We start from the raw sequence: 13,850 nt of genomic DNA on the forward strand, positions 1-13,850 counted from the left end.
TATTCAAAGTTTATTTATAGTGATCATATCACAAGTTAAATTTGAAACAAATTTGACACTGCAATTCCTTGGGCCGTTAAACATACACATGCCAAGTGTAAAGATGATAAGATGAACGGTTATTGTAATAAGTGAGCAACAAACTTATATAGTTTTCTGCCAATAGCTTATCTCAGATTATCTTGGTCGCTGTGTTTATTTTCATATTACTTTACAATGTATAATCAATTCTCAGAATATCTCGACTTACACTTCTAATAACCTGTTCCCTCAGATGTGACTTTGTGCAACGGTTCCTTGTTAGTTTCTTTCCTCCGGTCTTATTAAATAATACAATCAACTGGATTACATGTCTATCAATATCATTCTGATGGATGAGAATCAAGTTAGTCATTGCTGGAGAGCTTGAAAGAAATTGTTGTGACAGTAATTATTCTGAGCCACCTCAGAGTTTGTGTTTGAAGACTGAGATAACGACTTGTTCGGCAGGACGCTGAGCACTCACTCGCAGCCACTGAAATACTTCATCGCACATGCAGATATACACACCACAGCTCTCACACACACACAAACACGTCGGGGGAACATAGCTGCTCCCCAAAGCAACATTCATTTATTTCAAGTAGCAGGTTGTCCGTGTCATACACCTACAGCTTTAAATAGCCACTTCACGGTAGCTTAGAAAAAACCATGGGACTCTCTTACTCCGCCCCAGAGGACTTAACATACATATTGTTAGTGTGTCTGTGTGTGTGTGTGTTTCATATGGAAATCTGCACAAGATTGCTTGTATTGCTACTATATTCTATCACCAGATATGTGCACGCTGAATTTATGTGTGTTTTTCAATCTCTCCAGGAGATAAGGATGAAGGAGTGGACGGCCATCATTCCCAACTCTCAGCTCATCGTCATCCCCTTCCCACACGACCAGCCCCACAGGTACACACACACTCAAAGATATTACACAGCACAAATGAACTATACATGTGCCCATTTTTCATTGTTCAAAGCAGAGTCAATTTATTCCAGGCGGACCCATTTATGCTTTTTGCCACTCATCTGATACCACTTAGCCACATATTGAAGTTAACGTTACCTGAGCTCAATACAGATTTACTCTCTGTGTATCGTTACAAAACCGTTGCCCAATTGTGAGCTGGAAAATAATTCTCTCCCCTCTCGCACACACACACACACACACACACACACACACACACACACACACACACACACAGCCACACTATCACACTCTCTCATCACATACCACTTATTCTCCTGTTATCATTGTTCACATGTAGCCCAAACCCCAGGAGGAGCTCCAGATGGCTATTCAACACAGACGAACACACACAAACACACACACACACATGCCTGTGCTCCCTCTTCCAGTTCCACATAGCACTTGTGTACTCACCAAGCTTGCCAGACTTGCCATCACACACAAACGCGCCCACATACACACCACGAGTGAGAACCAACTAAATAAAAAACTGGTACATTGATATTCGTCCTACATACATTATCATTTGGTAAATTATAGTATGATATATTTAACATATCAAAGAAGCTTAATTGCTGGAATCACAGTTCCCGTGAATCAGCAATGGAGCCCAGCTTTCGTTTAACTGTCAAGTGAAGATGTTCATTCATTTATTTTATCTTAATTTTGATAGTATCTCTGCTAGTGCGCACCATTGTGTAACTACAATGTTTTTTCCTGCCCCTCTCTCTTTCTATAGTTGGAGCGCTAAACTGTACCTGACTCCTAGCAACAGTGTGCTACTGACGGCCATCGCACTGATAGGAGTGTGCGTCTTCATCCTCGTCATTATTGGCATCCTGCATTGGAAAGAGAAGGTGAGGACACATACGTGCACACACAGAGAGTTGTAGTTAATGCTGGCCTCTTCCTGATGATTTACTGCTTCCAAGTGATTGTGTGTGTGTGAGTGTGTGAGTGTGTGAGTGTGTGTGTGTGTGTGTGTGTGTGTGTGTGTGTGTGCGTGTGCGTGTGTGTGCGTGTGTAAGTGGGAGTGAGAGAGCAGATTGGTAACAACAAGCAGCAGATGGGTCTCACTGTCCCCATCCTGTATTCCTCTAGCCTCCCATTGAGACACACATACATGCTTTCTCTCTCTCTCGTTTCCTTTCTCCGTCTATCAGTCTCGCTCTCCCCTGGCCACAACCGGGAAGGACATTCAGCAGTAATTGCCTACTTTTGTCCTTTGAGCATGGCAGATCTGCCGCTCACTACAGCCATAAATGCACCCCACTGGGAGCCTGTACAGGTTTTCATGCGTGTTCTGTGCTACAGCTTCTCCTGGTTCAGTTGTTGTTTGAGTAACACGGTGCAGTCGCGGCAAAATGTACCCTGACATAGCGTGGTGGAAGACACAAAGACACAAACATTAGTTACCTCGGATTCTCAAAACATTAAATATTTTTGGGGGATTGTCTTGTTTTGCACTGTGGTAATGCTGACTGCTGGGCTGAGTGGTACAGCAAGTCACTGCCATCTTCTCCTAGCCATCTGCTGTGCTAGTGTGTGCACGTAGTGTGTGTGTGTGTGTGTGTGTCTTTGAGCAGGACACCATGTTACACACACAGAAGCACTCTAATTGTCTTCTTTCTGGGAAACAACGGAGAGCATCAGCTTCATCTAAACCAACTCTGCACCCAAAAGAACATGGCTGGTGCATGAACCCAGCGTCTAGATATAGCGGGGTCGGATCAGGTGGATGGGAGGAGAGACGAGTTGGGGGGGGGGGGGGGGTTGAAGGCATTGTGGAGCCTTTTGAGGATAATGAGGGGAAGTAAAAGAAAAGTGAAAATAAAAAAGCTGTTCACTCGTAGGCATTGGACTTCACTTGAGATGAAATCTTGCATGTTAGGACAGACAAAATGAAAGGTTTGTAGACACAAGGACAAATCGATCACTGTGCATAGATTTACAACATTTAATTTCTAAAGACATTAGGTTTTTGAGAATAAAATTTAAAGGGGACATATTATGCCCATTTCACCACAGTTGATATGGTTCCTTGGGGTCTTAATGAAATGTCTGTAACATTTTTTGGTAAAAATACCCCAAGGATCATTTAAAACAGCACCTTTTTACTCTGTCTAAAACAGACCTCCTCAGATCAAGCTGTTTTGAGGGCCCCGCCCCCCTCTCACCCCGCCCCCATCTTACCCCACCCCCTTTCACCCCTTTCATCCCTCCCCCTTCTCACCCCTCCCCCCTCTCATGGAGGTGTAGGACATGTGTTTGAATGTGTTCTCACTACAGAATGCATTCAACATCTATAGGGCAGATTATGGGCCTTTACGTCCAAGAGGAATAGAGCAGTAAGTTTTGTTTTTTTTATGCATGAGATATCAGTCATTTCTGCAATAAAATTATGACTGAGGAATAAAATACATAAATTACTCTTCTCTGTGTATTACTTTGCTAACTGCTCATCTTACACGTGTCAAGTGTTGACATGTTACATATAGAACATTGAAAGCACACAACTGTTTCTATAAACTTTTATTGTCAGAAAGATTGCCACAGAGCTTTTTAAACATACCAAGTATAATGAAAACATTGATTACAAAAATACAATTTGTGCCATCAGTAGCCATACTGTAAACAAAGGAACACTTTATATTTGTGTGTCACCTTTTATTCTCTAAATACAATGTAAACTTTGCTCAGCCGTTATATGTATTTGGCGTACAGAAGCTTTGTGAGCTGGTGTTGAGGCCCTATGGGCCGGAGAACCAGGGTGGTCCTGCCCTCCTGAGTGGTGCTCCAGATACGCATAGTGTTCCCTGATGCTCAGGGAAGTTATGCAGGGTTCAGACCTGCCCTTGATTGAAACTCGACACATAGCTGGCTATAACTTCCTGCTTGTCAGGTTTCTCATACTTGGCAGAGAGATCCTCCGGTTTTGAGATCTTCAGCACCTCATTCACATATGGGGCCGTGTCCTGAAAAACCTCGTGAAAGATGAGGTCCAACAGGTTATCCACGTAATCTGTAATACAAATTGGGGGAAAAAGTTGGACATTTTGCACTTTTTGTATTTATTACTTTCTTTTTATAATTATTTTATTCTATTTATCGTGAAGACGATAAATAAATGGTCTTTAAATCGTGAAGACCATTTAGAGACAGCAGTTAATTGATGTTATTTATGTTTCACATTCTGTTGTATGTTTGGATTTTAAATAAAGCCTGTGAGAATCACGGAAGGTTGCATCTGCTTTCACCGGCTTTGCTGTGCACTCGCCCTTCTTATATATTACATCTGTCCCTCGCCGAACCACAGGACACAGCTCCAGGAGGCAGTTTTCATAGATAATATATGAGGGTGTCTTATGAACAGGGTTGGAAGATTCCATTCTATTAGAAAGACAAAGATTTCACCAAAAGGCTGCAACAGCTAAAAAAGTGTAGGATGGTAATCTATCTGATTATTGAAATGTTTAGATTAAATATTGAGTCACTCACGTCACATCTGCTGACTCAGTCAAGACTGTGATCGAGTCATCAGGATCATAGGTAGCATCCTGTGGCTCTCCGAAGTCCATACTTCGGTTGTCCTGTCCCTCCTCCAAGCGAGGTCTCTTACAGCTGAGGTCCCAACACCGACATCAGTGCAGCACAGTTTTCTGTGTGCCTATGATAAAACAGACATTCAGTATCCATGGAGTCACAACAAATGAGATGCTGTTACAACGTTCACACGGAGACACAATCAATGACATGACGAAGTAACTGAGGGTAAACAAACCTGTACTTTTGTAGTGAGGTTGGCGCCCCGTGGCAGCTGCTCACGGCCGGCGCCCCGTGACAGCTGCTGACGGCCGGTGCCCCGTGGCAGCTGCTGACGGCCTGCGCCCCGTGGCAGCTGCTGACGGCCTGCGCCCCGTGGCAGCTGCTGACGGCCGGCGCCCCGTGGCAGCTGCTGACGGCCGGCGCCCCGTGGCAGCTGCTGACGGCCAGCGCCCCGTGGCAGCTGCTGACGGCCAGCGCCCCGTGGCAGCTCCTGACGGCCTGCGCCCCGTGGCAGCTGCTCACGGCCAGCGCCCCGTGGCAGCTACTCACAGCCGGCGCCCTTTGCTAACTTCCAGCTACAGCAGCTACTAGGCACCTGGAGCGGAGGGGGGGAAAGCGCGTGAAGAGCACAACACTCATGAACCTGCCGTGCAAACACCGTTCATCGTGGACTCCGACGCCGTCTTCTCGCTAAGACTCGCCAGCCGTCCTCATTAATTGTTCAATAACGTTATTAACAGTCGAACATGAAAACTCCTGTTAAGTCTCTACCTATCCCCCACCACTACATACTAGCCCCCCACCCCCTCACACACAGCACAACATGCTAACGGCTGCTGACGGCCTGCGCCCCGTGGCAGCTGCTCATGGCCGGCGCCCCATGACAGCTGCTGACGGCCGGCACCCCGTGGCAGCTGCTGACGGCCTGCGCCCCGTGGCAGCTGCTGACGGCCGGCGTCCCGTGGCAGCTGCTGACGGCCTGCGCCCCGTGGCAGCTGCTCACGGCCAGCGCCCCGTGGCAGCTACTCACAGCCGGCGCCCTTAGCTAACTTCCAGCTACAGCAGCTACTAGGCACACGTGAGCGGAGGGGGGGAAAGCGCGTGAAGAGCACAACACTCATGAACCTGCCATGCGAACACCGTTCACCGTGGACTCCGACGCCGTCTTCTCGCTAAGACTCTCCAGCCATCCTCATTAATTGTTCAATAACGTTATTAACAGTCGAACATGAAAACTCCTGTAAAGTCTCTACCTATCCCCCACCACTACATACTAGCCCCCCACCCCCTCACACACAGCACAACATGCTAACGGCACTAGCCTCCACACAAAATGTCTAAAAGAAGCAAATACCAGAATTATTTAAAAAAAATACTTACATTTCCCTCGTCTTCAGTATTGCGATGGAAAGATGGCACCGACCCCTCTTTCAATAACCACCTTTTCAAGAATCCGTTGTTATATTGGCCCAGAGTGATAAAACAGTCCGATTCAAAGTGGTAGCAGGAACGTTGCCATCATATATGAACTCAATCCATCTCAATCTTGTGTCTTCTGAAGCTGGAGTCAAATGAAGACATGTTTGCAGCCGACCACCGATTCATGCTGCTGTTAGCTTATCCAAGTGTTTCCAAGGCTTGCAAGAATGAAATGGCGGACACCGGTGGACCGAGCTTCTATAAAGTGGGAGGGTCCATCTAGGGGTGGGTCGAGTGGTAGTGGGGGAGTGCATCGAGCTATGGGGGAATGTACTAAATTGGCATTTTTCGACTATAACGTCTATTTCGGGGAAATTCCATTGGACGCACTTTAGCACATAGTTTCTGAAATAGAGGAACCACAACAAATCGCGGGAGTGATTTTTTTCTAGAGTTTTTGGGACGGTAGACATGCCAGATACCCAAATTAATGTGTAGAAGTACTACAAAAGTGGAATTTTCATAATATGTCCCCTTTAAAACATGACGTATTTGTTGAAAATTCACAAATTAGCAGCCAATCAGCTCTTATCTGACAACGAATTAGCCTCTGGAGCAGCCAATATTTGGAGGCTTTTAGTGAAGACTGTTGATATCAAGGCCAAGACTCTGCCTTCCGTACATCCTTCAGAATCCAAGTAGTTCCTTTTATCACTGAGTCAAATGTTTCTCCCGGAAAAAAGAAAAATTTGGTGTTTGATGGTGTTTAGCTCTATATGGCACTTTGGATAATGTCTATTTACAGCTATCTACATATGAATGTAGATCAGTTAAAAAGCTGATAGCTGATAGAGTTCAGTCAATGTGTTCCCCCTCTTTTGTTCTGTACACGGACTGTTTACCTGCGGGCAACCAAAGCCTGCTCCAACATGATTGGATATGGAAAACATAAGGTTTCCATCCCCCAAGTCATGTGACTTCTCTCGGATTCCCTTCAAATTCCAATGATTTTACAAAGTACGATGCAAAGTCATCTCTAGCTTTTTACGTTGATTGCAGCTCATGCAACAGAAACAGAGCTACCAGCAGAGCTTCATACCTGCCCAAACCTTGTTTAGATGTTGGATTTATAGATTCACTCTAATAACGCCCTATATATAGTTAACTTTCATTTAATGACAGAGAGGAAGGCTGTCAGAACCAAAATAGTAAAAATTATGTATATATACATTTACAGGTTAAACATATGATAAATAATAAGAGTTTAACGATGAGTCAAACATTGGAGCCCGAGTGTCCAAGTTGCCCAAGGTGTACTTTATTCAGTCTGATAAAAAGCTTTTCCAATGCGGCCCTCTGACCCAAGTGGTTATACCAGGAATTTACAGAAGGCGCAATGGAGGCCTTCCACTCACATTGAATTAGTTTGAATTAATTTTATGTACCTCAAGATTTTAAAAACATAATTACATTATCTAAGGTTGTTGTTTATAAAACTATGCAACAGTGTTTCTCTACCCCCTACATTACAGCAGTATGTTCCCTACCTGGTTTGGATTACCAGAGGTAATATGCTACAGGACTGTGTTTAGACTGACACTTTTTGTTAACGCAATAAATTTGGAGTATTGTTGCTTTAATGGACATCCAATCGGTTCTGTCAGGATAATGTGTTGTGACCTCCTGCACCATCCAGAGAATCAAGAGTGAGGGTGAATCCTGTTAACCCGTCGCTAACGTCCTCCCTTGTATCTCATCTTCTCCCACCTCTTCTACGGCAGGGCATCCAGTAAGGTCAGGGCAAACCGCTGAGTGACATTTGGCATTTCTGTGTGTTTGCGCTGCCGCCTCTGGTATTAACTCCTTTAATAACAAAGTCACTTAGAGGGCAGAAGCATGTGCTGCCCTGCCTAACAAATACAGCTAACCGCAGCTTTTCACCGCTCCCATGGCAGGATGGGACAGGAAGTGACGGGACAGAAAAGGAAAGGAAAGGTTCAAATATATAACGAAACTATATTATGATGCAGAATGTACTCTCCTCACCTGAGATGTATCATCCTAATGAAGGCCAGACTTAATGATTTGACATTAGATCCCATTGACACTCCAGCATGACTCACTTTCCACCTATTTCCAGACACAGGCGCACCACTGCGTCATTGAACCCTTCTGATTGAGACAAATCAATGTCTCTGCAGCTTAATGATGAATCTGGTTGCATGATGACAATGTTCTAGCATTCCCTGGATAGTCAATTAGATCAGGCTCCAACCACAGCACAGCACAGCCCAGTGGATTATTTATCCAGAGTAAAGAACATCACGTAAATCCATCTGCTCCTTAAAACATGTTGCTTACAAAATGCACAACATGAATCATTATAATATGCTGGTAACTGGAACCTAACTGATTAGTAAATTAGTACATTTTTTGCTACATAAGGGTAGGATTGGCTGTCCTTTAAACAGCACCGTCATCTCAAAGTCTGTCAGCTGCACTAAGACTGGGTTCAGTCATTTTCATTCAAGGGAATTCAGGTTAATTTTTCAGATTAATTAGCTGAAGATGGTTAATAAACCAGAGATTGCAGATCCCCAGATTCAAGTCAGCAACGTGGAAACAAGAAGGTTGTTTTGCTCATACAAAAAAACAAGGCCTGAACCAAACTTTGTTTTATTGTGAATCGTTAAACCAATTCAGGCTCTGTCTTTCCTCAATTCATCACTAATCTCATATAAGTTATCTAGTGTAACTAGGCACTGTTACCACTGTCACCATTCCAGATGATACAGTCTTTTTTCATCTAATTTAGTGCTGAAGTGCCGTCAAACAGTGACCTCCAAAAAAGTATCATAATGTGCTTCAGCCCTTTCATCCCGGGCCCCATCAAACCTCATTACACTGCGCCGCCATTAAAAACAATGTCCGTCCTTTTCTGAGCCATTATGATCTCAGGAATTAAATCATTATGACATTTTAAACTGGTACTCCATGTTAAATGAATCTATTGTGTATTAACTTACTCACTGATACCTTTACTCAAATATTGCTCCCTAGTACAATATTGAGGAACTTGACAAGTTACGGGCTACTCTGCAGATGAATATTTTTATCAGTTATATTATATCAGTTGTAGCTACTGAGGACTACAAAGAAAGTAAAATTATCTTCTAGAGTAGGCTCTTACTTAAATCTGAAGACACAGAAACATATAGATACAGATAAATACATGGTCACACATGTAGTGGGTCTGAGTAATGTATAGGAAGAATTATACATAGCTTATTTTTTGAGAAATTCCTGAAAGTTTACCTTTGAAAAAATTATAATTTATGGTTTATGAGGTTAGTCAAACGTCAAGGCATTTATAATAATCCAGTGGAGCAGATATGGCAGTATACTCACTCACTCATCACTCATCGTCATCCGCTTATCCGGGGTCGGGTCGCTGGGGAAGCAGCTCAAGCTGGGGGCCCCAGACTTCCCTTTCCCGGGCCACATTGACCAGCTCTGACGGGGGGATCCCGAGGCGTTCCCAGGCCAGTGTTGAGATATAATCTCTCCACCTAGTCCTGGGTCTTCCCCGAGGTCTCCTCCCCACTGGACGTGCCTGAAAAACCTCCCAAGGGAGGCAGGCGCCCAGTGGGCATCCTTACCAGATGCCCGAACCACCTCAGCTGACTCCTTTCTAAGTAAAGGAGCAGCGGCTCTAATCCGAGTTCCTCACGGATGACTGAGCTTCTCACCCTATCCCTAAGGGAGACGCCAGCCACCCTTCTGAGAAAATTCATCTCGGCCGCTTGTACCCGCGATCTCGTCCTTTCGGTCATCACCCAGCCCTCATGACCATAGGTGAGGATAGGAACAAAGATCGACCGGTAGATCGAGAGCTTTGCCTTGCGGCTCAGCTCTCTTTTCGTTACAACGGTGCGGTAAAGCGAACGCAATACCGCCCCCGCTGCTCCGATTCTCCGGCCAATCTCACGCTCCATAGTACCCTCACTCGTGAACAAGACCCTGAGGTACTTGAACTCCTTCACTTGGGCTAAGGACTCATTTCCTACCCGGAGTAAGCAATCCATCGGTTTCCTGCTAAGAGTCATGGCCTCAGATTTAGCGGTGCTGATCCTCATCCCAGCCGCTTCACACTCGGCCGCCAGCCGATCCAGTGAGTGCTGAAGGTCACAAGCCGATGATCCAATGAGGACCACATCATCCGCAAAAAGCAGTGACGAGATCCTCAGACCACCGAACTGCAACACCTCCCCACCACGACTACGCCTCGATATCCTGTCCATGTATATCACAAACAGGATGTCAAGGCAAGACAAGGCGCAGCCCTGGCGGAGACCAGCACACAGAACGAAACTGACTGGCTGCCGAGGACCCGAACACAGCTCTTGCTTTGGGAGTACAGAGATTGGATGGCCCTGAGGAGAGACCCCCTTACCCCATACTCCTGCATTACCTCCCACAGTTTCTCCCGTGGGACCCGGTCATACGCCTTCTCCAGATCCACAAAACACAAGTGGACCGGATGGGCATACTCCCAGGCCCCCTCCAGGATCCTTGCGAGAGTGAAGAGCTGGTCCGTAGTTCCACGTCCGGGGCGAAAACCGCATTGTTCCTCTTCAATCTGAGGTTCGACGATCGGCCGAACCCTCCTTTCCAGCACCTTGGAGTAGACTTTACCAGGGAGGCTGAGAAGTGTGATACCCCGGTAATTGGTACACACTCTCTGGTCCCCCTTTTTGAACAGGGGAACCACCACCCCGGTTTGCCACTCCTTTGGCACTGTACCCGACTCCCACGCGATGTTGAATAGTCGTGTCAACCATGACAGCCCCTCAACACCCAGAGCCTTTAGCATTTCTGGCTGGATCTCATCAATCCCTGGGGCTTTGCCACTGCAAAGATGTTTGACTACCTCAGTGACCTCCACCAGGGAAATTGACGACGAAACACCATCAACCTCGAGCTCTGCCTCCAACATAGAGGGCGTGTTATTCGGATTCAGGAGTTCCTCAAAGTGTTCCTTCCAACGTCCGACGACCTCCGGATAGTCTTCCAGAAACACTTTGGTGCCGACCGAAAGTCCTTCTCCATGGCCTCTCCGAACTTCTCCCACACGCTGCTTAGCCTCCGACACGGCAGCAGGGTCTCCAAGAAGGCCGAGTACTCTGAGCTGCTGTTTGGTGCATACGCACAAACAACAGTTAGAGTTTTCCCCCCTACAACCCTTAGGCGCAGGGAGGCGACCCTCTCGTCTACCGGGGTAAACTCCAACACCGTGGCGCTCAGCCGGGGATTTATGAGTATCCCCACACCCGCCCGGCGCCTCACGCCCTCGGCAACTCCGGAGAAGAATAGAGTCCAACCCTTATCCAGGAGTACGGTACCAGAGCTGAGACTGTGCGTGGAGTTAAGCCCCACCAGATCTAACTGATAGCGCTCAACCTCCCTCACAAGCTCCGGTTCCTTTCCCCACAGCGAGGTGACGTTCCACGTCCCCAGAGCCAGCTTCTGCCGCCCGGGTCTGGTCCGTCGAGATATCATGCATGCACCTGATTACGCACACAGATTGAGATAAAGTGGCGCCACTCTCTATACACACACACACACACACAAACAAATATATTGCTATATTATTGGCCCCATTAAATGTAATCAAGCTAACATCACAATTTCTAGAAAGTTGTAAGGTAGAGCATGGCCTAGGGGATAGAGCGGGTGTTCTGCAACAAGGAGGTTGCCGGTTCGAATCCCACTCTTTCCCATCTGCATGCCTAAGTGTCCTTGGCAAGATACTGAACCCCTAAAATGGCCCCTCAGAAATGCTGAGTGTTTTAAAAATGTAAGTCGCTTTGGACAAAAGCGTCAGCTAAATGACATGTAATGTAATGTAAAAATGTAATGTAAGGCTGTAGGTGTGTAGCCCAGCTAACATGAAACCTAACATTACCATTCGTAGCATTTTGTTATATGCAGCACTCCAAGTCATTACTCTATAGTGCTATAATCACGAAATGAAAAAAGACCTATAAATCAGAAACATGACAGCAACCATACCTGTATGCCTTTAAACGGTCTCAGGTCTCTTCATTGTTGTGTGAGTGGCCACCATGACCACAAGGACAAATCCTAGTGGGCCATTGCATCGGTCAGCTGGTGGACCATCACAAAAGATTTTAGACTTTCTTTGATTATCTAACAAAGTGTATGGGATCAGAATCACTGACTGGGCCTTTATTTGTGAGTACTGGTACCTTTGTTGCAAATGTTCACACAGCCCCCAGAACTGCTCTGTTCAGAAACAACTGTAGATCATTTGTGCGCTGTGGGGATGCACTCTGAAATTAAAGAATGTATTTCTCAGGCCCTTCGTTCATGAAATGTTTTCAGTCTATAGAGGGCAATGTCGGCTGTCACTTCAAAGATTCAAAGAGCCCAAGGAATGAGAAATTGCGGCTGTTGTCTGAAATGTTTCCTCACCACAGCAGGAATATTAGGAGCATGTGACTTGAGCGGGACCCTCGGGGTGGAGATGTTGTGGGGGGTGTGGCGGTCTATGCCGCAGTCTGTCAGCTTGTTCTCAGCTTAGCTGGGCACGGCTGCCTCCAGTCATCACACCTGTCTGTCCGTCTCCATGCCCACATGATGATAACAGCCTTTTGCCTATAAATACAACATACAAGCCCTTTTTATACACATATCCTTACACGGCCTTTTCATGTTAACAAGAACTGTGTGTGTGTTTGTGTGCTACATGAGTGAGTAAGAGAGGGAGAGAGAGAGAGAGAGAAAGAAATAAAGATTATAAACATATGAAGAAATAAATATTAATTTATTTTGTCCAAATGCCTCTCATGTCAGGAAATAATCAGCATCTACACTGCTCTATTCGTAACAGCAGAAGTTTCAACAAAGCAGTGGATACACTTAATAGAGCTGTAAATGAAACTAGATAAATATTTTAAAATTCACTCAGTCATTACAACTGTACCTGCTGGATTGAACTCTCAACAAAACCTCTACATACACCAACAAATGCCTGTGGAGCAGAATAGGCCAATACTAACTGATTATTAACATTCAAAAGGAAAGCGCTCAAGTATTTGTCAGAGATAGTGCCAGGTACCAGATAGTGCCAGGTTCAGGTCCAGGATCAGTGAACACAAACTGCCCGTGGAACTAAGTAGACACAAAAAACATGGCATCCGAAAGAAGACGGAACATGTGATCCCTGCTGGACAGATGTGGCTGAGGAAGAGAAGCAAAATGCCTGAAAAATAAATGTTTAAAACAAAAAAAGTCTTGCAGAAAACTAGCTCTGTATGTTCTCTTGTCGCTCGCACTTTTTCCAAAGATCAAGTTCCATCTCATTTGACATGACAAGCAATTTGTTCACCCCCCATCCTAGTTGAGGTTGAACACTTGCTGTTGCTCTACTCGGTCTACAACCCCTGCTTTTGTTCGTAACTTTGATGATGGCTTTTGTTGCTAGCATCCTCCGTTTTCATTTAAAACCATGTAATGTAACTTGCATACTGAACTGACTCAAGAGGGGATGGAATAAGTCAAGCTGGTTGTGAGCGTGCTGGACAGTGCAAACTAACTGAGACAGTCGGATGCTTTCACGTTTGAACAAATGTTTACACTTCAAATAAAAGTGTGCGACAGCCGCGACACTTGATTCTTCTGTTCACCAAGAGGAGGAAAGTAACGCCAATGTTTTCTCTTGTTTTTCCTCTATCACTTATTTGCTTCTAATGAAGTTAGCATGCTAACAAGCTAGCCCCGTCCCCGCCTGTCTCCGACATTAGTCACTCTAGCGTTCAGTGTGCTCACCGTAATATAACCTCCTGTCATGTATAAACAAT

The 13,850-nt window shown here is 45.5% G+C and overlaps 1 protein-coding gene across 1 annotated transcript in view; it reads left to right on the plus strand.

Annotated features, from left to right (window-relative positions):
• The window catches only part of itfg1 (integrin alpha FG-GAP repeat containing 1), a 140,924-nt gene that overhangs the window by 124,078 nt on the left and 2,996 nt on the right, over positions 1-13,850 (plus strand). Inside the window, exons 16-17 of the mRNA XM_062390039.1 lie at positions 859-941; positions 1,742-1,859. Coding sequence (XP_062246023.1) covers positions 859-941; positions 1,742-1,859 — 201 coding nt within the window. The remainder of the gene's footprint in view (positions 1-858; positions 942-1,741; positions 1,860-13,850) is intronic.

This window comes from Platichthys flesus, chromosome 1, assembly GCF_949316205.1.
Source record: "Platichthys flesus chromosome 1, fPlaFle2.1, whole genome shotgun sequence".
In the NCBI taxonomy this organism is placed as follows: Eukaryota; Metazoa; Chordata; class Actinopteri; order Pleuronectiformes; family Pleuronectidae; genus Platichthys; species Platichthys flesus.